Source organism: Zingiber officinale, chromosome 7A (assembly GCF_018446385.1).
Source record: "Zingiber officinale cultivar Zhangliang chromosome 7A, Zo_v1.1, whole genome shotgun sequence".
Classification (NCBI taxonomy): Eukaryota; Viridiplantae; Streptophyta; class Magnoliopsida; order Zingiberales; family Zingiberaceae; genus Zingiber; species Zingiber officinale.
Genome location: NC_055998.1, coordinates 8,191,376 through 8,216,614, shown reverse-complemented (window position 1 = coordinate 8,216,614; position 25,239 = coordinate 8,191,376). Strand labels below are relative to the sequence as shown.

Below are 25,239 nucleotides of genomic sequence, written 5' to 3'. Positions count from 1 at the left end.
TAATTAAATTTCCTAATTTGCCTAGGCCAAGGAATATAAAAGAAAGGGTGAGGGTGCCTTCAAGAGATACAACATCTATTATTTCTCTCCCTCTTTTGTTCCTTGGTGTGGCCGGCCAACCTCTCCCTCTCTTCCTCTTGTGGTGGCCGAACCCTTCTCTTTCCTTGGAGCTCTTGTGGTGGTCGGATACTACTCGGAGAAGAAGAAGAAGAAGGAGAGAAAGCTAGCATCTCTTGGAACTTGGTTAGTGTTTTGATTTTCTTCCTTGGTGAAGCTTCCTCTTTGTTGGCCGAACCTAGCTAGGAGGAGAAGAAGGTGGTTGGTGGTTTCTCATCTCGGAAGATCGTTGCCCACACAACGTCCGAGGTTAGAAGAGGAATACGGTAGAAGATCAAGAGGTTTTTCTACAAGGTATAACTAGTAATTCTTATTTCCGCATCATGCTAGTTATTTATGGAAATAATACCAAATACAAGAGGCTTACGTTCTAGAATTTCGAATATGTTTTTCGATATTGTGTTCTTTTATTTTTTCTTTTCCTTGTGATTTGATTGTTCTCTTTGGTTAACCTAAAGTTATTTTAGGAAATTAAATATTAGCTTTCTATAAAAGGTTTTGTCTAGTCGGTGGTGGTTGCTCCCATATCCAAGAAGGCCATGTGCCTCGCCACGTCAGTACTGGGAACCAATTATGGGAATTAATATTTAATGGAATTAATAACTTAAGGAGACTTGGGTCGAACGTGTTAAGTTCCGCAGGAGATCCAAGTCAAAACCTAAAAGAACAAATAGATTAAGTTTTGGATCAAACGTGTTAAGTTCCACAGGCGATACAAAATTTAATTTAAAAGAACACATGGTAGCTAGGAAAAGGTTCAGACCTTTGTACAAAATTTTTGTACAGTGGAACCTATAGGTTTTCCGAGTAGCAACCAACACGTCCGGTGGAAGGAGCAGAACTTCGGGGTCCATTTCTTCTTTGGCTTGGGCCGGGCGGCGGCAACCTCTTGTACGTGGGGCCTGGTATGGGGGGAGCGAATTGCTTCGGCTCTTGGTCCTCTGGGCGGCTGATGTGTGGCGTGTGGTTTCCGCTCGGCCATAGGAGCCCGCTCGGCCGGCGTTTCCTTTTTCCTTGCCACTTGCGCTTCTTCCACGTTGATGTATTCGTTCACCCGGTGTAGCATGTGATCATAGTCTCGGGGCGGCTTTCGGACGAGCGATCAGAAGAAATCCCCATCCACCAGGCCTTGTGTGAAGGCATTCATCATGGTTTCCGAGGTGGCCGTTGGAATGTCCATCGCCACTTGGTTGAACCGCTGGATGTAAGCTCGAAGCGATTCACGGGCTTCTTGCTTGATGGCGAACAGGCTCACGCTCGTTTTTTGGTAGCGTCGACTGCTCGCAAAATGGTGGAGGAAGGCCGTTCGGAAATCTTTGAAGCTCGTGATGGATCCGTCCGGCAATCTCCGAAACCACCGTTGAGCCGATCCCGAGAGAGTGGTAAGAAAAACTCGGCATTTTACTCCATCTGTGTATTGATGGAGAGTAGCTGTGTTATCGAACTTACCCAGATGATTATCTGGGTCGGTTGTCCCATTGTACTCGCCGATCGTCGGAGGCGCGTAGTGCTTTGGCAGAGGGTCTCGTAGAATAGCCTCTGAAAATTAGCGATTGATCCGTTCGGGCGATGCGTCCGCTCGGGGGGCTTTCCCCTTTCTGTCATCTCGCCTAGGCATTTCATCCGAATAAGATCCCCTATCCCTATGAGCTGGTACGACTTCAGGGGTGCGGAATAGGGCTCGATGAAATGCAACGGTGGTCGGTGGTGCTTCCGCTCGACCACCAGACGCCGATGTTGCTTGCTGCTCCGGGCGCTCGACTGTGGCTTTTTGTTTTTGCTCCACGAGCTTAGCGACCCTTATCTCGATCAGAGCGTCAAGTTCTTCGTTCGAAAGCGTCACCACGTGTTGTCGTCCAGCCTCGTCCATGACTACCGATCGGATGCAGGAGCGTTCCCACAGACGGCGCCAAATTGATCCTGTCCGAATCGCCGAACCAAAGGACGCTGGGCACGTGGCGGACTCCTAGTCGAGGGTGTAGGCCTCCGTCTGGTCGCACGAATCTCCGGCGAACCTGCACAGAAGTAGGGCCAGGAAGGGGTTCTCGGCGGCGACCCTCCGACGCTCAAATCAGGTAAGCGAGTGGTGGAAAAAGGGGCTCCGAAGCTTGTAGAATGCGTACACTCCGGCGAAATCTGCAACTCTTTATATAGAGCGGTGAAGGAGCCTCTACACGCCTACCGAGGCACGTACGTGTCCGCAGCCCATGCCTCGGTATGTACTTGTCAGAAAGCTTACCTGACGCCATACTGCAACAGTCCCATCGCACCTTCGATGGGACAACAAGACATCCCGTTGTCATATTAGGAGTATGACTTAGCCATATGATTTGACGGCTGTCAGAAGAGGTTCCTGTTCTCCTTTACCCACCGCCGGTCGGGACGTACGTCCGGCTGGCTGGACGGAGAGCATCGTCCGGACGACCTTCATCCCCTGCGCCGTCCGGCCGGCACACCCCTCACGTCTCGCCTGTCTCTTGCGTTGACATGCTGGGGAGACGTCTGGGCGAGTGCCTTCCGCTCGGCTCTTAGACATTGTTTCATTGAGCGTTAGAACCCCAACTTTAGTCGGGGCGCCTATTGCTTCAGTTATTCACCAGCTGGTCTGCCTATCCGGTCGGCCACTTGACATTTTGCCTCCAGCGTGGCAGGGACCCCTCAGAATGGGGGTCCCCCGTTCTAACCACCGGATCAATTAATATATGTATATTTATTCTACGCCATGATATTTTTCTATAAAAAAACTTTAAAATTTATGTAATCCAATGCTAGCTATGGGTTTAATCATTTAAGATTAATTAGACTCGTTAAAAAAACTAAAATTTGTTATATAACTAATTATTAAAGTTATTAATTTTAATCGGTACAATTCATTAATATTTTCACATACTGTATATTAATTTCAAATACTATTTTCGTCTATTACTAATTTCATTGAATCAAGTTAATTAGAATTATATTTTCAAATATTTAAATTATCCACTCTATTTTTTAATTATTAAATCAGTTATTAATTTATCAAAAATACTCTTTCCCCTCTCTCCTCGAATCCCCATCGGCTACCTCCGTCGACATAATCGGCTACCTCCGTCGGCATAGACGGATCTCTCCGATCGAAGCAACGCACGCAATCACGCTAAGATTAGATCTCTCTTCTAAGTCCGTTCCTTGATTTTTCGCTCATTTTCGTCATCGAAACCGACGTGGAGATTTCCAGATTGGATTCTATATGTCTTCAAAAGAAAAATCCTAGACGATCCGTTTACCATCTTGTTTTCCTAAGATCTGCGAAAGAAGCCCACCAGAGTTGTGTTTTGCTTCCGGATCCGGTAACAAGATGACATTTTTTTTTTTGGATCTGCCTTCTAGTTCCTTGTTTTTTGCTGCCTGGCCTTACTTTGATCCATCGACGGGATTTATCTACTTGGAAGCTGCTCTCACGAGTATCCGGTCGTAGAGGTCCTACTGGCTATCGGTGAAGGTCAACTCGCTTACCTCCATCCAGACCGAGCTTCCTTTCAGCTACTACAGTCTCCCATTTTGCCGCCCTCAAGATGGAATCAAGGACATCACAGAGAATTTAGGGGAGCTCGGAGACAGATAGCAGGGCTGTGCTCTCCTCAGGGGAGGGAATCGACAGGATTTCACAGTGGTGGAAAAGATGGAAGATCTAAGCATCGAGGCGAAGGAGGCTGCTGTACGCGAGGTGGCCAAGATTCTCCCCCTCCCGGATCTTCTGGCCTCAATCGCATCCATCAAATCCGATTACCTTTCCCGTCAACAGGTTAAACTCAACTTGCACTCCGAATTTGATGCTTTCACACCCTTACTTTCCTTCTAGCAACTGAAAATATACTGAATTTTGACATTCGTACAAAAGGAGAGTCAATTTTTGTTGATTTAGTTCATCTTCATGAGATCCTTGTGGAGTCCATGACACTAATTAGTAGTTTTTGATTGGGAATATCTCAACTAGGCCTTTTGAGGAAGCTGTTTCTTAATCTTCGCCTTTAGAAATCGTGCGCCTTATTTCTTATTTGTGGAAGCTCTTTAGTGTGCCCCTTATTCTGATCAAAAGTGACCGACAAGAAGTAGTGGTAAATGTGTTCACAAATTTAGCACTTATTTTAAATCCTTTGCATTCTTGAAAAGACCATGATTAAATAATTACCTAATCTAAATTGAAACTTCAATGTGCAACTCACTACGGATACAGTTAATTTGTTGCTTTAGCAAAAATTTGAATTGTCAACTCCTATTATTCAAAAGGAAGCTTGGAAAGCTAGGTGCAGTATTGGTTTATGATCCTACTGTCTCTGCACTTGTACAACTCTCTATTGCCTTATGGACTTTTTCACTTGTATTGGAATATTTTTATCCCTGCTATAAAAAAAACCCCTTTTGTGCTTCCAGGCAAATGATGCACAGCTGAGCACAATGATAGCAGAGCAGGTAGCAATCATGACATACTGATAGTGATATGTTAGATTCACTGTGACAAAGAGAATACTTAATTGTCTTTGATGAATTTATCTGATCCAAGAGACATATGAATTTACAGGTTGAGCAGGCACATAAGGGCATTGATGCATTGGCTTTGTGTCAAAAAACAATACATCAGATTCGTGGGAATTTTTTGTCAATCGAAAAGTATGTCTATACACATTATGCTTTGTTTCTCAGTTAAATATGCTATTTATTTAATCCGAATGTCATCTAACTCTTTTTACTCATATTATGAACAGATTGTGCCATGAATGCCAGACACTCATAGATAATCATGACAAAATTAAGCTCCTTAGTAATGCTAGAAACAATCTGAACACAACTTTAAAGGTTTGCTTACAAATACTTTATTTGTTATGACATAATCCATCTTTTCTGAAACCAGAAGGTGCACTTGTGGTCTTTCATCATCTCATAGCATAAAATATAAAAAGAAGCTTAACTTTGTTCAATTGGTTTTGTTTGCTTTTGCATTTAGCAGAACTTTCCTCTTCATCTTTAAATCATGAATCACTATGGTAGTAATCTCTTGCTTCTTATAGGATGTTGGAGGAATGATGTCAATTTCTGTTGAAGCTGCAGCAGCTCGTGATTCTTTAAGTGATGATAAAGAACTTATTCACACTTATGAGGTGCTAGACTTTCTATGTAGTTAAAATTTCATAGTCTATTGATCCATACCATTGGCTAGTCTATATATTATACTTTGAATTGCAAGCTATGTATTCATAGTCACATTTCTTTGTTGATTCTTATTACTGTGAGATAGAAATTAGCAGCACTGGATGGTAAAAGACGTTTTGTATTAGCTGCTGCATCATCTCACAAAGAAGAGGTTGGACGGTTGAGGTGAAAATTTTTAACTTCAAATTCTTTCTATCAATTGATGTGCTAACTTTTTCATTATATTGGATGCATGGCCATTTGCAATGTGCTGATATAATTCATTGAGCTAAGATAAAACAACATGGATCGTCATTGAAATCTCATCTTTTGCTTTAGTTTCTTTCATCCATTTCAATAGTCTATTTCCGTGTTGCTGAACTTTGCTTGGAAAATGATGGGAAAGTCTTTGGATGAACTTCAGTTTTCATTGATCATCAGTTGAAGTACTATCTAGGCTCAGGATAAGACTATGCCATGTACATATTACCTTCAATGAGAGATGATATAGAAAATGTAGGTTAAATAACTATTTTTGAGAATCCACTATAATCACTCTTTTTATCTTATCATCCTTTTGGCTTTATGCCCGAGAAACTATGCTAATTATGGTTTAAGTAATTGACATTTAGGTTAGTCTGTTTCTATTCTTTAATGAGTCCCTGTTGTTTTTTTTTCCCTTTTCCTTGATGATTTCATGGCAATACTCTTGCTATCCACAGAGAATATTTTGAAGATGTAGATCGAACATGGGAGACATTTGAAAAGACACTATGGGGTCATATTGGCAACTTTTTTATGCTGGCCAAAGAAAGGTAGTCTTAATTGCTGATTTGTACTTCAATGCATTGTTTATCTTTGAGACTCTGACATTGATGTGAAAATTACATTGCCATCTTAATATACATAAGATATTCCAACTTGCTAATTAACAGTACATTAATATCTGTTTCTCTTGAGGACTTTATTACTCTGAAGTTTGAACCATCTTTATGTTGTTCCAGCTATTTTTCTTGTTTGAAATGCTTAATGTCATGTGTTTCTCATACAAATCTTCTTCTTGAATTGTAGTCCACAGACGCTGGTGCGAGCTGTAAGGTATGGGGCACTTCTTTTTCATAATGCTCCATTTTGTTCATGCTAGTCATATTAATAAACCTCTCTTTTCTTGGCTCACTCAGTGTTGATTAATTTGTATAGATCAAGCCATTTTTCTTAAAGTAAATATTGAATAAATTGATTTGTTGTTGTCAAAAATATTGTTAGTATTGAAATATTCTTGAGTTCTATTCTGTACTCAGTGTCTTCTCTTTATGGAGTGTATAGATAATAATCTGACAACTTGAAAGTACGCACTGATCTTGGTTCGTATATTCTAAACGTCTTATATTAGTGATTGTTTACGTATTTTTATGACAGTTTCTCTGATCACAGAATAATTCTTCAACTTTCTCTAATAACTGCTAACTTCAGCTTTTGCAAGTTCATAAGAGAACCTTTCTATGTATGCTCACATTTACTAATTTTAACCATACAGATATGCCTTACTGTATAATATTCTAATAACTATGACAATTTTTCATATTCATGGATTAAATTTTCTTTGGCATCTATTGGTCATCCTACAATCGTAGACCAACTTGTCCAGTTGTGCCTGGTGTAAGATTTATTATTGATATTTTTCAGAGATAACAGAGTGGGAAGGCTTGTTGTCATCCAAAAAATGATTAACCAGGCTGGATAACGTCGAGCCTGGGTGACCGGCTCGGCCCCACGAAAGTTTCCCACCGGCCACCAGGTAAATCGGGAAGCGCTCACAGCGGGCAACCCAGGAGCCCAACATCCTTTAGGTACGTGCCCCATTTGGAGGAAAAATTCCTGCAAATTCGCCATAACTGAGGCTCGAACCGCGGGTGACTGGGTGATAACCTGGATGTCCTACCGCTGCACCATAGCCTCGGGAGCAGGCTTGTTATGCCATCCAGTTTAGGCACATAGTGGGTCTCACCATTTGTTGAGATTGGCATTGAGCCAATTTGACCTTTATTCTCATGCAAGTTGGTGGTGTTGCTACATCTATCCACACTTCTACCATTGTCCTGAAAACAAGATAATGTACTTCCAAAAAGAAATGAGATAAACATATGTACAATATTTTTTATAAAAAATTTATTGATTATTATTGATATAGAAACACAGACCATGCATGCCATTTATTATGTCAATGGAACCAAACAGATATTAAATGAATGAAATTGGCTTATACATGGAATATAATGATAATTGCATTTTGGTATGTTCTTAGAGCCATTTGGTGTGATCTTGTAAAATATACTTCCTGATGGAAAGAAACTCTAAGATGTGGCAATAACAAAATTGAATCCCTAAATCACAAAATTTAGTAAGAAATTGACAAAATAAAGATAACCATCTCACACAAAAAAAAACAAAAAAAATCTCAATAAAGGAGAAATCTCATACAAAGAAGACAGGTTAAATAGTATCAATCAAAAATTGCATTTTACATGAAACACTTTTACTAACTTGATCCTACGACAACTATGAAATAGATAAGCAAATTGGGAAATACAATCATCTCCATTAAATGACTATCAAAATAGGATAATTGCCAAACAACTCAAAACCATATTCAAAATTTAAATTTTATTCCTAAGTTGCACCATTCTTTCTGATTGAGAATTCAACTCTATGCAAATTGTGAGCATCTTTAGTTATGCTGTTTTTTCCAATGTGTATGAGCCTACAGAATCAACATGCAAGGTTGCAAACTCAATTTTCTCCTAGCAAATTAACATATCCACAAGTTTGAAATTTGGACTAATAAGTTAAATAAGAAAAAAATTCAAAGCAAATTTCCTCACAATGTAACTAAATAAGTCAGTCATGAATGCTTTGAAAGTATATGGTACAAGACAATTTAAATTTACAAATGATAGATGAGAATTTTACTATATCATTGGGTACCTTATGACACTCATTAGAATTTCATTTCTAGTGTCAAAAAATAACTTTAGGGTTCTTAGATTGGTGGATAGAAGCAAATGAAGAAATTAACTCAATAGGTTAATTAGTCTTTTTAGGTTTAAAATCTTGAGTAGTGTTGTTTCAACCTTTGACTCAAACAATATTGTTACAACATCATGCCAATGTTTTTATGTATGCTGCCGGTGGTACATTGGAGGTGGAAGGAGATGAAGAAGAAAAGAAGATAATTATACACCTAAATTCAGACTTTATGTTCCATTTGAATGGTACAGGTTTGACATTATGTTATATGAATACAAACTATAGAAAGAATAACATTGCTATCTTAATTTAGCAAGATAAAGTGGCACGTCAAATAGTATCGAGTTTAAGAAATTTATTAGAATGATGCATTTTCGATCATGCTACTTGACACGATATGAGGTTTCAAACCATGGGTAATTATGAAACAACACATACCAATCAAATTCTCTATTGATTTACAATTTAATATCTTCTATTCCTATCTTATTATTATTATTTTTTTTGCTTTCTTCTCTTTTAGCTTTTTTAGGTAAATGTATAATCTATGTGCATGCTTTAGTATCTTGCTTTGATGGTTCTCTAAAAGGGTTGAGTCAAGAGGAGGTTCCTCTTAGTCAATAGGGGTTATGCCAAGGGGCTTACGAAAAAAAAGGTAGATCCGCTACCTTAGCGACCCACCTAGTGCTGGCCCATGCCAAGGGGCTTACGAGTCTTATTAGGTGATTGCTCCAAAGTGCCATTAGAGCATTTTCCTAAAATGTCATTTAATTATCTAAAATCTCATTAGAAGGTTGTTATTAATAGATTCTTTTGTGATGAGAGAAAACATGATGAGTGAGAATAAAGAGAGAGAAAATGCTGTGAGAGAGAAAGCATGATGAGTGAGAATGAGGAGAGAGAAAGTGTGATAAGAGAGAAACTATGATGTGAGAGAATAGTCTCATATATTTTATTTTAACTATTTTTTTATTGATGGTAAGTGAAGTAAAAGATTTAGAGGGTGTCCTTTAAGTTCAATTCACTTATGGATGATTGATTTAGCTCGACAGGATTATTATACTAGTAGTATCTAAAGTATGGTGGGCTATATTTTTCTTTGAATTTGTTTTTCATTTCTGGCCAATATATGATGAGTTTTGGGCAAAAATCATCAAAGGGGCACCCCTTTTTGATTTTTTAATAAAAAAGCGCCCCACCCCACTAGATCCCTTGTAAAATGACAGAGTTTCCTTCAGTAACTTTGCCACATGCATTAAATAGTGTGAGATAGATTTGACCTGTTCAACAACATTCATGTTGTAGCAGCTACGATTTGTAGCTGTTACCATGCACACTTAACCTGATCAAAAATATTCATGATGTATATGTTACAACGCAGATTCGACTTACTCACCTAACGTTCATGTTGTAGCATCCATGAAATCGTAGTTGCTAAAACATTTGTAGCAGCTACGATTTCGTAGATGATACAACGCACCCGACCGGTTCATGATTAATGTGTGCGGCGGGAGTTTGAGGGCAGCTGTGTCATTTTACAAGGGGCTTGGTGGTAGGGGCGTCAAAAATGAATCTGACTCTACAACTCGACTTGAGTTGCCCCTGAAAATATCGGGCTAGGGTTGAGGATTTTTGAGTTCGGGTTGGGGTGGATTGTGTTAGGATCGGGTTGTGTTTGGATTGACCCGGGTTGACCTGAATTTAGGGTTTAAGTTTTTTTTTTTAGTTGAATCAAATTTTATTTTGAAAATTAAGAATCTTTATGTACATAATAACATAATGATGAAGTATTAAGATAAAAGTGAAAAATTATAGGGAAAGTAGTAAAAAAAATTCTTTTTTAATCGGGTCGGTCGGGTTGTTCTTGTTGGTCGGGTTTAGGGTTTTCGGGTTGTGTTCGGGTTAGGGTCGGATTCAGGTTGAGATTTTTTTTTTGTAATATCCTTACTTCGACCTGACTCACCCGAATTTACACCCCTAGCTGGTGGGGTGGGGTGCCTTTTTGATAAAAAAAAGGCCCGCCCTTTTGATGATTCCAATAAAAAAAAGAATTAGATGAAGATACCAAATCAAGATTTTGGAACTATGAATATAATTAACATATATGCACTTCAAGTAGGATTAGATGAAAATACCAAATCAAGATTTTGGAACAACTTAGATAATGAAATGATTTTAATAGGAGACGATCCAAATGGACATGTCGGAGTGAAAAATAAAGAATATGAACGGGTGCATGGGGTTATGTGTTTGGAACAAGAAATGAAAAAGGGAAAACTGTATTGAATTTTTGTGATAGCATATGACCTTATATTAGTTAATACGTTTTTTAAGAAAAAAGAAGAATAAATCATAAATTAACTTTCTTATGGTTCGGGAGAGGGATTGAAAGATTTGTAAATATTACAAAGTCATTCTTAGAGAAAATTTAAATATCCAACATAGGTTAGTAGTATTGAATATACGCCTTAAATATAGTATCAACAAAAAAAAAGTATATACAAGACTCCTAAAATTCAAAATCGAAGATCAATTCTTATGACCATTATAAATGCAAGTTCTTGGATTTGGGACTTGATGCCTCTGCAATAAAACTTAGCAATCAATCTTCATTACAATTATATATGCAATTTCTTAAATTTGATGCTTCTACGATAAAATTAATTGTGCGATAATAATAAAGCATAGATTTTAAATATATACATTACTAATATTTGCTACAAAAGATTTAATAAACACTAAATATTTGACGAGATAATATTAAAACATAAATGCAATATTCAACATCTCAAATATAAATCAATAGCAAGTATCTATAACAATAAAATATTATTAAATAATTTTTAATTAATATATTTAATAGAAGGTATATGAGAAAATGACATAAAAATGAACAACTTACAATTTACTGTACACTTGTGAGAATGAAAAAAGCTTAAAAAATATGTAGTATCCAAGAAAGAAGCGAGTGAAGTGAAGAATGTGGCTTTCCAACACTTGTATTGATAGCTTGATACAAAAGAAGGGAAATAAACATCTATAGAATAATTAAAGTGAGAGAGAGGAAATGAAAGATTTACTCGAATAAGATGCATTAAAGATGAATCTAATAAGGTACTTATGAAGGATGAGGAAATAAGAGAGTGGTATTTTATTAACTTTTTAATAAATGTTTAGGCGACCAATTTAGCTTAGGGGATTTAAGAAAGTTAGAGGAGTATAGAAATTTAATTTTTTATTCGAGAATTCAAATTTTAAAATCGGTCGATGTTGGTCTGAAGCTCGAATGAAAAAGGGTGAGGGTTGTGTTAGGTCACCAACCATCGTCGAATTCACACAAATATTCAATGAATAGATCTATCAAACTGTCGTGCTAATGCTAGACCTTTCCCCAGAAGGAATACATTGCATGGTCCGACTGTAATGCCTTAGCAAGGACCGCTATATCTCTGTAAACATTTAAGTGTAGTGTTAAATATGTAATAGTTTTCACACTACAGGTTGGATAAGAACAAATATTATAGGAAAATTAATTATCTAATATTTGAAACATGAAACATTGGAACGCTCACTGGTAAAACAATGAAACTAGTAGATGCGATGATAGAATAAAAATTAATATTTTGTGAGAAAAATGAGTAGGAGAGAAAGTAAAGATAATAGAGAACTTGTGTTTTAAGTTATGGTACACATGAAGAAATAAGTAAAAAAACAAAAAATAAAGTAGGTATTGTTGTTGATAGTTCGTTAAAAGATGAAATAATAGGAATAATTAGAAAGAGGGATAGGATTATAACTCTCAGCATAGTGGTGGCAAAATAAACTATTAGTATAATTAGCATATATGATTAGATGAAGACATCAAATCTAAATTTTGAGACGATCTAAATGAGGTATTACAAAATATTCTGTTTGTAAAATGATAGTTAGACCTATTATGTTATATGGAGTTGAATGTTGGGCTTATGAAGTGAGCTCAAATATGATAAGAAAGAAGAATATTAGAGAGAAAATTAGGGTTATGCCCATTAAGGGAAAACTCGACGTATTTAAGGTGGTATGGATTTGCACTAGGCGATCAATAAATATTCTAGTTAGATGATATGAGATCATCATAAATATGCAATTTAATCGAGGAAGAGGGAGAGCAAAGAAAACTTAGTTAATAATGATAAAAGAGCTAAAATTTATTTAAACATAGATGATATGGTAGGGGGTCGAGTCACGTAGAAAGATCCATATAACTAATTTCATTTAGTGGGATAAAAGCCTTGATGCCGTATATTTTATATTTTAAAAAAATACTGAAATGGTATTGGCATCAGCGTATGAAATACCGTTTCGTGCCGCTCGGCACGGGCAGTTTTTACCGTTCCACTGGGCGGCCGAAACCGGCACGGGAGGCATCCCCGTCTCGGCAGCGCCGGAGGAGACGCGGGACGCCTCTGGTGGTGTCCCGCGACGCCTTCGGCAGCGCCTAAGGCGTCGCCGGACGCTTCCGGCGACCCTGCCGGCGTCGCCGGACGCTTCCGGAGACCCTGCCGGCGTCGCCGGACGCTTCCGGCGCCGCCGGACACCGCCCGCGGGATCGCCCTCGATCATCGCGGGCAATCTCACGTACGCCGCGATTTTGTTTCTTTTTTTTAATATTTATTTATTTTATTTAATTAATTAAATTAAACAATTCCTAAGGAGGACATGAGATATTTCGAAGAGGCTTTTATAAACCCTAATTAAATTATCCTAATAAAATATATAAAAATATATTTAAAATTAAAATAAATTTAATAAATTTTATTAATTAATATTCTGAAAAAAATAATGTTGTAAATTTAATTTAAAAATTTAAAAAATATAATAATTCTTATTTATATTCTAATATTTTCTTTATTATTTTAAATTTCATTTAAATTTTTAAAAAATATTTAAAAATTCTAAATTGTTTTTAAAAATTCTATTTTTTTTTAAAGAATTCTAATAAATTATATTTATATTCTGATATTTTTTTAAATTTTTTTACTTGATATTTTTTTGCTATTTAAAATATATATTATTTAATTAATAATTAATTAAATGAATAAATAGTTAATTTATATAATTATTATTAATATAAAGTAATATCTTGTATTAATTTATATACTTATACTTATTATTATTATTATTATAGATACTTCCATTTTAATTTAAATTATTGATATATCAATTCTATTTAAATAAAACTATTTTTAATTATTTTTTCTAATAATATTAAATTATTCAATAATTGAGAACTTATAATAAATCTATATACAACTTATTTTTATATACACCATAAACATATTTATCTTATAATTACTATAGATAAAAAAAAAATACCGAAACTGTATCGGCACGGTACGATACGATACCGAAACCGTATCGTTCCGGTCTGAGACCGAAACCTCAGCACGGGTCGAAATTTTAAACCTTGATTGACATGACACGATAAGACACCGGGAGTATATTGTTTATGTCATAAATCAAAATTCTGGCATGACTCAAAATTTTAAACATTGATTTATATGTAGTTTTTTTTTCTTTACAATGAATTTAGTTTCTAGAATTCTAATCATCTATTGTGTTGAAGTTCCAATGTTCCACAATTAGCTGTCCATACATCAGTGGATATGCTATTAATCATCAATATATCAGTGGCCTATTAGTATTGGGGTTCAATTAATTTTAAAAATATGATCATGATTCACTTCCATGTGCTTTAGGTCGTGCAAAATAGTCATGGAGCATAAGATATTTGGGATTATATCTGTTAATGTCAGTTTTGAGTTTAATATTTTGGTAAAAATACATTCAAATAGCGTGTTCAAAAAATATGATTGTTGGTTTCATATTCTTGGTTCATGGACTTGCACGCAATAACACATTTGGAGTAATTAAGAACTTCAGTGTCATGTACCTATAGATCATTTAATGACAAAATTTGTTGGATTGGTTGCATTATTTTGAGATATGCTACAGTTTAAAACATACTAGAAAACATTAAGGATTGGTTATCAACCTGATGAAAGATTATTAAGATTATTAGCATGTTCCCTTTTTCTGGAAGCATTCATCTAAAAGTTGCCTCTATCAACTAAGATCATTCCTTTTTCCTAGAAGTATTTTGAAATCTAGTAACGTGATGTGCGGCATGGTGCGGCATGGTCGAGATGTATCATTTCGATAAATACTAAAATTTGATACTACTCGACATAAATAATGTTCATGTGTTGTGTTAATTATGTCAATGCCAATGGGTATTGTGTTTTTCTGACACTCGACACCCTTTAGTATGCGTATGCTATAATATAGGTTGCGATAAATTGAGATGATATTGTTATTTTTATTTATAGCTTGTGTCCATATAAGATAATGTTAAAACTATACCGTTTCAGATGAAATCCTTAGTTTGAATATAAATATATCTAGTTATCTTATTTTCTTCTTTTTCTTTTTCATCTCCATTTTTGTGCCACCTTTGATTCGCCATCAACATACATTGGAAAGATAAGTAGTATAGTTCAAGTCAAAGATCTAAAACTTTGTCATGGTTAGAGATTATGGACCTATGATTTTACATATTATCAATTGCCTTTTCGACTCAAATCTTGCCTTTATGCTAGATTATAGAGTCATGCCCCAAAAAGTTTTATACTGAAAAAAAAATTAATCTTGGTTAAATCTATCAAATTTAGGATCCATTTGTTTTAAAGAAAATGTTTTGTGCAAATTGCTCTTTACGCTTTGTGGTGTTTCATAACCAAAAAAGGCTTTGGTGAATGAGAAATGTTCTCATTTAAAGCTGAAGATAAAGGTTTAGTTTTGGAAAAAGAGCATTGAAAGATAACCATATTGATATATACTTTCTCATTGAAATATATTTTTTATTTCCTTAAATGGTGGTAGATACTTTGTTAAAAAATTTATGTTGTGATACATTCTTCATTGCACTAATTTTGTTTAACTTTTGCCTTTCTGAAATGCAAAAAGTAAATTAATCTTACTGTAAATTTCTTTCCTCTCTTTTCTACTCTAGCTTAATTAATTCAGGCCCTTCACTGTAAGCTTGATATTTGTTATCAGGGTAATTGAAATGCAAGAAATATTAGACCAGCAACTGGCTGAGGAGGCTGCTGAGGCTGAGGGTATTGATGCAATGGCATCAATCGCCAATCCACGTAGATCTGCAAAGTAAGTTGCTATATTTTTATAATTTATCGCAGAAAAAATTGAGTTATCTAGAAATTATCCTTTCAAGTTAAGTTGGCTATTTCTTTATCATTAAAATCTTATCTTGCTTTTGTAATGACATGATTTTTTCTATAGGTTTCAATACTTGTTCAGATTGATATGAAAAAATATGGAATGGTTTTAAGTACATTTTCATTCAAGAATTTTTAGGCTGCCTCAGTGTATAAAATTTGAAAAAAAACTTTTTTTGGGGAAAAAATTGTAATAGTGAAAAGATCAATGACAAGTTTGCCATTCAGCTCACTGCTCTTCTATTTCTAATAGTCCTTAGTGTATAAAATTTAAAAAAAAACTTTTTTGGGGAAAAAATTTGTAATAGTGAAAAGATCAAGGACAAGTTTGCCATCAGCTCACTGCTCTTCTATATTGTGTTGACAAATAAATTTGTGACATTCCTTGAAGGCCTCGCTAGATTTCTTTATTTCTAATAGTCCTATATTTTGTATGTAACCAAAAAGTGCACTCTCTCACTTCCTCTTGTTTCTATCCTAAAATCTTTCATTAATATTCTTATGTTTCATTATTTCTCATAGGGCTCTCCTTTTTTTACCAAAATGTGCACCTTAATCTTTGTTTTCAAAACATTTTTGTTCACTTAGCATTTTAACCAAAATGCTAAATGCACCAAAACGATTCAATTCGGTTCTAAAGAGGAAAACTATATATATTCAGATAGATTCTCATGAATTCAATAGCATCGTTATTTATCAAAAATAGTAAACTTTGACAATAAAGAAATTTAGGAAGAAATATACTTTTCAGGTACAAAATAATTATTTTCATTGTCTTCTACGACTTCATATTACAAAAGAAGACCAAATATGTATTTCTAAGAGCTTGAGGAATTCAAAACTAACTTTATCTTTTATTCAAAATGTTTTGATCCAGATATGTATCTCTAGACCAAATATATAGCAAATTTAGTGAAAACTGCTAGATGAATCCCAAACAAGTCATTTTAATTTTAATGACCAAATATTGTTCCTAAGAGCACGAGCGATTCAAATATGGGTATAATCTTTAATTTTAAAATTTTTTGGTTCACTTAACATGATTGATCAAAATACTAGATGGACCCACATAATTCATTTTAACTCTAAAATACAAATTAAGACTGGATATGAGTTCTTGAAAACTTGAGAAATTCAAATATGATTCTAATCTTTGATTTTGAAAACTTTGTCATCATAGCAATCAGATGAAAATGACTCATTTTAACTCCTTAAAAAATATATACTTAAATTTATCTCGATCTCATAAATCCAAAGATACCTAACTAGACAAAAATGATAAAAAGCTTCAACTCTAAAAAAATTCAAAAGAGAAAAATATAGTTTTTACATAGGAAAGAAATATTATTCTCATGATCCTTCACATCTCCAAATCACAAAATAAGACTTTAATAATATTTGAATTCCACATACTCCAAGAAAAATAAAGCTTTTATATAGGAAAGAAATATTATTCTCATGATCCTTTTCAAAATATGACTTTAATAATTATTCAATCTCAAGAAGTATTGTTTAGATAATATTGTCTGTTTTTTGTTTATAGCTCTTCTATTTTTCATTTTAATTTTAGCCAATAATATCAAAGGTGATTCGCTCATCGCAAGCGCCCCTCATTGTCTACATGAAGGGATTAAATCACGGTGATCAAGCAAGCTCTTTAGGTGGGAGGGATTTTATTCCCTAAGGGGTTGTTTCCAGGGATTCGATCCCTGCTCTCATGTAACAATTTACTACCCAAGTACCAACTCGACTATGCCCGTGGGGATATCATCTATCATGATCATATATGTTGTGTCATTTGTTTGCTTTTTAAGGTGGCAAAATCGATCTATATCAATTACAGATCACTCTAGTGGAATTAGTATTCCAAAGTCCAATGCTATTCTTCTTGAGAAGTTGGTTTGTCTCAAAAATTAAGAAGTTTAGGAAAAACTAAAGATATAAATAAATTTTCTAGAAATTAGTTTGACTTCGTTAGAAAATTGATTGAATTATGGTCAAATTGAGTCTGATCTAGTCCCCAATTGATCCCAACTTAATTCCTGAAGAACTCACATGAGAAGGACCGACACTTCATTGCCCATGTAAATTGCCTAGTCTTACCATGAGCTCGAGGATCACTTGTTTGCCCTTGTCATCATTCACTAAAATGATGACTCCCCCATCTCCATTGATAGAGAGAAATTACGATGAACTGAGAGAGAACACAATAATCTCTTTTAATTAACAGCAATCCTAAAACTCCCTTTCATTCAACTAAAATCAAATTCATATGGAATTAAAGGCCCAACTAAATCCTATAACTTTTAATATTAGATGTCCCTAATAATTTGTGGTTGGATGACACATAATACATATTCTTATTAAGAGTTTGAAATATCTTTTGTAATCACAACAACAACAAGAACAACAACAACCAAACTAGTTGGGATCTTTTGTAATCACAAATATATATAATTTTATTATGCCGTTCTCTATCTTTTTGTTTTGAAATTTCCCTAACGATTCTGAGTTTCTACCAATCTGATACTACCGATTCTTAGATTCTTTGAAATTTGATTTTAAAACAATGTTTGCTTTTACTTCACCATTTTGATCAATAAGTTAGGTCTGTGTAACATGTTAAGTCCTATGAAATGCCAGAAAGGGCACAACTTCAGCTGTTTCTCCTAAAACACAAGAGAAGAAGAGTCAGGGAAAAGGTTATAAAGATAAGTGCTATGAGCAGATAAGGAAAACTGTTGAGGCTCGGTTCAACAAGTTATTGACAGAGGTATGCATGACATGATTTTTAAAATTATATTTTATCAGGACAGACAATCTATTATTTCAAAAAATGTTCATAATATAACTCTGTTCATGCAGTATGTATTTGAGGATCTAAAAGCTACTTTAGAAGAAGCTAAAACAGTATGCTATCTTATTCTATCCAGCATTTTCTTTAAGTGTCACCTGTTTTAGCATGTTTTTTTAATAGCCAATATTTATCTTATGTGAAACATTTGGTGGTCATAAATTTTGACGTTGTATCTATCATCCTTCGTTTTTTTTCTTATAACTTTCTTCCAGAATGGTTGTATTTTTACTCCAATTTTGTGCTTCTAATGATTTTTATGTGTTCAGTCTCACATTTTGTTTGAAGATAAGTTAATTAAAATCTAGGTTTAAAATTTCAGGCACAAGACTTGCTAAACTTTTGATTTATGACCAAAATGATAGAGTTTCGGTACCGTATCGGTATCACGCTGATATCTTTTAAATATTTTTTAAATATAAATATATTAATTAATTTTTTTAATATTTAATTGTTATAGATGTTTATTTTTAGTTATATTTGAGACGTTGAATGTTGGGTTTAAATTTTGATATTATCTGTTTGATTATTATTGAGTAAAAGTCAATTTAAGATTAGTTAAAGTCCAACAAGTAGACATGACAATATCAAGTAGGTTTAAAATGTATTTAATTTTGATTTATTTTGATCTATTTAAAATTAAATCAAATTTATATATATAATAATTTAATTCATAGTAGTATATTTTAATTTTTTAATTTTCTTATCAATCTATTTTCTCGTAGATAGATGGAGGAAAAAAATTAACTATTCTTTAAGAGATTTAATCTCGGTGTATCTTGTGGATGAATGAAGGAGGAAAAAAATTAAAGAGGTTTTTTTCTTTCTATTGCCTCTCATGGATAAATAAAGAAGGGGAAAAAATAATAATAGAGGAAAAACTTAACAGATCAAGGAGAAAAAAATTAAGAGAGGAAAAAGAATTGAAAATAACTTTTTATAAAAAATAAATAATGAAATGAAAAAATAAAAAAATATATAAAAAGTGTGACTATTGTGACCTCCGTGACTTCTCAAGGCCGCGGATCGTGCCTCCTTGTGGGTGAAACAATAAAATCCATATGTGCCGACCAACACGGTATATTATTTTATACTGTGATTCAAACTTGTTATGTATAACTAACATTTGAAAGTCTCTTTTGGGTTTTGAAAAGTAAATTTTTGTGCCAAGTGATCTTCATCAGTAATGAAATTATGACATTGGTGTACTTTTTTCTGGAAGATGGGGTAAATTTAAATTCTGGTCCCAATTTTAGTATCTTCCTAGAATGATATTGTCTAGGTGTTGAGTAGTGCCAACACTTGCATAGGTTGAACCAAATCATGCCAAGGCTTTACTTTTTTGATCCTTCGTTGTTACATGTTTACTACCAAAAACTAGAGTATGACTCTTTCATAATCACTGTTTAAACTTTGTATAAACAACTCAATAAATATGTCAATCACTTCATATTATTACATAACCTACTAGTAAGACTCTCCACTGATGTCTTATTTTCAGGAGACTATTAAGCTTACATTGGATGGGAATGTTGGTTCTTGTAAAATACGAGTTAACTCGATAATTTTGACTTACAAAGTTGAATTGACATGACTAGAATTGGAACATGCATCAATTTTGATACAAGTAGGTTCTTGAGCTTTGATTTGATTGATCATCATATGATGTGTCAATGTGCAAGATAACTTCAATTGTAGATTTAAGATGAGCTCTCATGGGTAGTTATTATCACATTTAAGTTTTAATTACCTAAATTGTGCATCTAATTAAATAATTAATTGGAATTGGTACTAGGTTGAATTTAGGTTTACTTAAATTGAGTACCATAGGCTTTAAGCTTATCTTGCTTGATACAGATGGAAATCAAGATTTATTTGGACTAGAAAGGTAATAGATGAGGTTAATAGGTATATGCTATATTTGTGTGCCAGCTTGTTATGTTATGGGATCAGCAATATTTTATTGTTCATGCTGGGTACAATAGAATAAAATTTTAGACTATATTTTAGGAGAGAGAAAACACAACAACAATCAAGTCTTTATTCCAATAAGTAGGGTTGACAATATGCTATATTCTCACATATATTTAAATGAATTTTATCCTATTTTAAGGTTTCTAACAAAGTCTTCTTTGATCTCCTTTTTCCTCAATTAATATGTATATTTTTACGGTCTCACATCGCCTAATTGAGACATTTATTTATTGTCTAAGTACATCTCCATACTTAAATGTATCTTTTGAAGTTTTTCCTCCATAGAGGCAATCCTAACTTTCTTTATAATTGACTCATTTCTTATACTATCCATACTCAAATGTCTACACATCTACCTTAATATTCTCATCTCTGTGACTCTCATCTTCTGCTTATGTCCTCGCTTTATAATCCAACATTAACTCTATGTAACATAACAACTTCATATAACATAGTAGATCTAATTGCTTTTTTGTAAAACTTCCCTTTAAGCTTTAGAGGTACCCTACGATCACATAGAACACCTAACGTCTCCTTCATTTCAGCCATTCTACTTGATCTTATGTAAAATATCTTTATCAACCCTTCTATCTTTTTGTAAATAGGATCTTAGATATTTAAAGCTTTCAGTTCCAGATAACTTATTATCACAATTACCTTGGTATGTCTATTCTATAATTTTGTTTTTAATCTACTAAGTCTAAAACTTTTTAGTTCCAGTGTTTTCTGACAAGATTTGAGCTTAGCATTTGTTTTTTCACGTGTCTCATCGACCAAAATAATGTCATCTCCAAACAACATATACTATGGTTACGTGGGTTGGATGCGCCCAATAAGTTAATTCATAACTAGGATAAAAGATATGAATTTAAAGTCAATCCTTGATGAAACTCTATTTCTATAAGAAATGCTTTAGTTAATCGGTCTCGAGTCTTCATTCTTGGCATTACATTTTTATACATATCTTTAATTGTTTCAATATACACTACACTAACATATTTATTTTCTAAAATTCTTCATATAATTTCCTCAGAATTTTATCATAAAGGTTTGTTTGAATCCATGAATACTATTTGTAAGTCTTGTTTTTTTTTCTCGATACTTTTTAATCAGTTGTTTTAGAAAATATATAACTTCTTTCTTTTAGGCATGAATTCAAATTGATTTTCAGTTATTTTGGTCTTCTTAATCTTTTTTTCTATCACTCTTTCAAAATTTCATGATATGACTTATTAGCTTAAAGCCCGCATAATTCATACAATTGTGTATATTTTCTTTGTTTTTATATAGGAGAACTAAAGTACTTACTCTCTCCTAATTAGTTTTTTTTTTTTTTTCATTTTTAATATTACGTTAAATAATTTCATAAACTATTTAATACCCTACTTTCCTAGACACTTCCATACCTCTATTTAAATATTATCCATCCTAATTGTTTTTTCATTTTTTTTTATCCCATTTAACGTTTATGCTACTTCTAAAATTTGAATTCTCTACCTACTTAAATTTCCTAAGTTAAGTTGGTTACCTAAAGCTCATTAAAAAGTTGATGAAAATATCATTTTCCGCACACCTTTATTGCTTCATCCTTCACTAGTACCCTATTGGATTCATCTTTATTCATCTTATTTGGATAAGATCCTTTATTTTTCTCGTGCTTTAGCTATTCTATAATGTCATTTTCCCATTCTTTTATATCAAACTATTGATATAAGCGTTCGAAAGTGGTTTTACTTGTTGCTTTCTTAGTCTCTTTCTTGGATACTGCATGCCTTTTAAATTTTCTTCATTCTTATAAGTGTATAGTAAGTTATAGGTGGTTCTTTTTTCCTTTAGTTTCTCCCGCACTTCCACATTCCACCATCGAAATACTTTATTTGGTGATGCCTGTTGGACCCCGTAGGTGTTTTGATGTGATCAACCAAGTTAGGTTAGGTCATGTTTGGTTTTGATCCCTGTGTCTAAGTGTGCAGGAGCTTAGGAGCGCAGGAAGTCGAGCGGAAGACGCAGGTAGCGAGGATGGCACGGGAAGGGAGCTGACGGGCTCGGTGCGTCCGAAGGACGAAAGAGCTGTGGAAGAGTACACCGGTGGACGAGAAGAACGTGCACGACGTTCGAGGGACGAGAAGCCGGGGCGGAAGCCTGCTCGAGGAGAAGGCCAGAAATTGGGTTCGGGTGAGCCCTATTTCGGTTGATCGTAATCACCCAAACTATCGGAACTTCGGAAGCTAAAAAGAAGACGAAGAAGTGCCGGAAGGAGGCGCCCTCAATAACTGTTGAGGCGCCTCCGCCCTCACCAGAGTGAGGGCGCCCTCAACGTAGGTTGATCGTAATCACCTAAACTATCGAAACTTCGGAAGCTAAAAAGAAGATGAAGAAGTGCTGGAAAAGCAGTTGGAGGCGCCCTCAACAACTGTTGAGGCGCCTCCGCCCTCACCATAGTGAGGGCGCCCTCAACTACATTTGAGGGCGCCCTTAACAGCATTGAGGGCACCCTCAATGTCCTTGAGGGCGCCCTCAATTGGGTCAACATGGCCATTTGCGCACAGGTAAAATTTTATCCGCTTATTCACTTAGAGGCGCCCTCAACCCCTTTGGAGGCGCTCTCAAGACTCAAGATAGGATTTCCAGGAGCTATATAAAGGCCCCTGGAGCTAGGAAAATATTCAATCAACTCTGTAATCAATTCCTAGCAACTCTTGAGCTCTCTAAGTGTGTAAAAGGCTTCTCCGCCTTCAGAGAAGGAGTTTCTTAGTGCGCTGTTCAACCGCCTTGGATTAACAACCATTTAGGTTGTAACCAAGTCAAATTGCTGAGTCTCTTTTCCTTCTTTTCAGTTATTTGCTTTTATTTAATTGTTGCTATTTTAAGAGTTGAAAGCACGAGAAGGGTATTTTCTTTTTGCAGGCAATTCACCCCTTCTCTTTTGCCGGCCCCGCTGCACCAACAATGCCTCATCTTCTTGACTCATCGAGTATACTCTTGGCCATTGTTTTTAAATTTGATGTCATCTTATCTTTTGTCATATTATAGTCTCTATGTATTTCTTCTAAAACATGTGCTCATATTCTTTCCTTAGAAATACTTTACTTGTCATCCTTTAACTCCATCACTTAATCTTTAGCATTCATACATGCTTTTCTTCTACTAATACTTTGTTTGAGGCTCATATTTGACACCACTAACTTATGCTGCGTGGTTAACTTTTCTTATATAGACTTTACAACAACAACAACAACAACGAAGCTTTATCCCACTAGGTGGGGTCAGCTATATGAATTCTTTTACGCTATTGAGCTCTATCGTCTACTCTATCATCATCTATACTTAAATTAATTTTATCTTGTTTATTGTTGCTAACCAAGTTTTTTTTGGTTTCCTCGTTTGATATGCGTCTTTGTCATAATTTCACATCGTCTAATTAGAGCATTTATTGGTCGTCGTACATGCCCGTACCATCTTAAATGTGTCTCACGGAATTTTTTCTCAATAGATTCAACTCCGACTTTCTCTCTAATGCTCTCATTTCTTATTCTCTCCATCCTCGTGTGTCCACACATTCACTTTAACATCCTCATCTTTTCAACTCTCATTTTTTGCTCATGTGCTCGAGTCATAACCAATATTTAGCTCCATATAACATAGTAGGTCTAATTGCAGTTCTATAAAATTTTCCTTTAAGTTTTAGAGGTACTTTACGGTTACATAAAACACCCGACGCCCTCCATTTCGACTATCTTGCTTGTATTCTATGTAAGATATCTCTCTCAACCTTTCCATCATTTTACAAAAATTATTCTAAATATCTAAATATCTCGGTTTCGGGCAACTTCTCATCTCCTATCTTAACAATTGTCTTATTATGTCTAATATTGTTAAACTTAAATTCCATATATTCTGTCTTTATTCTACTAAACCTAAAATTTTTCCCTTCTAGTATTTCCCGCAAAGATTCTAGTTTAACATTTACTTCTTCACGTGTTTCATCTATCAAAATAATATCATTTACAAACAATATACACTACGGTATTGTGTCATGAATATGTGCAGTGAGTTCATCTATAAGTAGTGATCCTTGATGTAACCCTATTTTTATTAGAAATGCTTCAATTATTCTGTTAGAAGTCTTTACTTTAGTCGTTATATCTTCGTACATATCCTTAATTAGTTCAATATATGTTAGGCTAGTACATCTCTTTTATAGAATTTTCTATATAATTTTTCTTAGATTCTATCATAAGTTTTTTCTAAGTAAATAAATATTATATATAGATCTTATTTTTGCTCCCAATATTTTTCAAATAATTATCTAAGAATATGTATACCTTCTATTGTTGACCTTCCAGGTATAAACTCAAATTGATTTTCAGTTATCGTGGTCTCCTTCTTTAATCTTTTTTCTATTATTTTTTCCTAAAGTTTCATGGTATGACTTATTAGTTTAATGCCCCTATAGTTTGCACAACTTTTACGTCTCCTTCTTATATAAGGGAACTAGAGTACTTATCCTCCTTAAATCAGACATTTTTTTCATTTTCAATATCATGTTAAATAATTTTGTAAGTCATTCAATATCTTATTTCCCTAGACACTTCCATACCTCTATCGAAATATCATTTGGTCCAACGACTTTTCCATTGTGCATCCCATTTAAAACTTGTTCTACTTCTGAATTTGAATTCTACGATAAAAATTTAAATTTCTATGCTTATTTGACCTATTTAAATTACTTAAGTTAAGTTACCTAAACCTTCATTAAAAAGTTGATAAAAATGCCTTTTCCACCGCTCTTTTATTTCTCCATCGTCTACTAGTACCCTA

The 25,239-nt window shown here is 34.4% G+C and overlaps 1 protein-coding gene across 1 annotated transcript in view; it reads left to right on the top strand.

The window, feature by feature from the left end:
- The first annotated feature begins 3,145 nt into the window (after positions 1–3,145).
- The window catches only part of LOC122000896 (exocyst complex component SEC6), a 58,803-nt gene continuing 36,709 nt past the window's right edge, over positions 3,146–25,239 (top strand). Inside the window, exons 1-12 of the mRNA XM_042555392.1 lie at positions 3,146–3,446; positions 3,549–3,901; positions 4,531–4,569; positions 4,679–4,767; positions 4,863–4,953; positions 5,166–5,255; positions 5,393–5,472; positions 6,009–6,101; positions 6,358–6,384; positions 15,412–15,519; positions 18,234–18,363; positions 18,456–18,500. Coding sequence (XP_042411326.1) covers positions 3,779–3,901; positions 4,531–4,569; positions 4,679–4,767; positions 4,863–4,953; positions 5,166–5,255; positions 5,393–5,472; positions 6,009–6,101; positions 6,358–6,384; positions 15,412–15,519; positions 18,234–18,363; positions 18,456–18,500 — 915 coding nt within the window. The 5' untranslated portion in view covers positions 3,146–3,446; positions 3,549–3,778. The remainder of the gene's footprint in view (positions 3,447–3,548; positions 3,902–4,530; positions 4,570–4,678; positions 4,768–4,862; positions 4,954–5,165; positions 5,256–5,392; positions 5,473–6,008; positions 6,102–6,357; positions 6,385–15,411; positions 15,520–18,233; positions 18,364–18,455; positions 18,501–25,239) is intronic.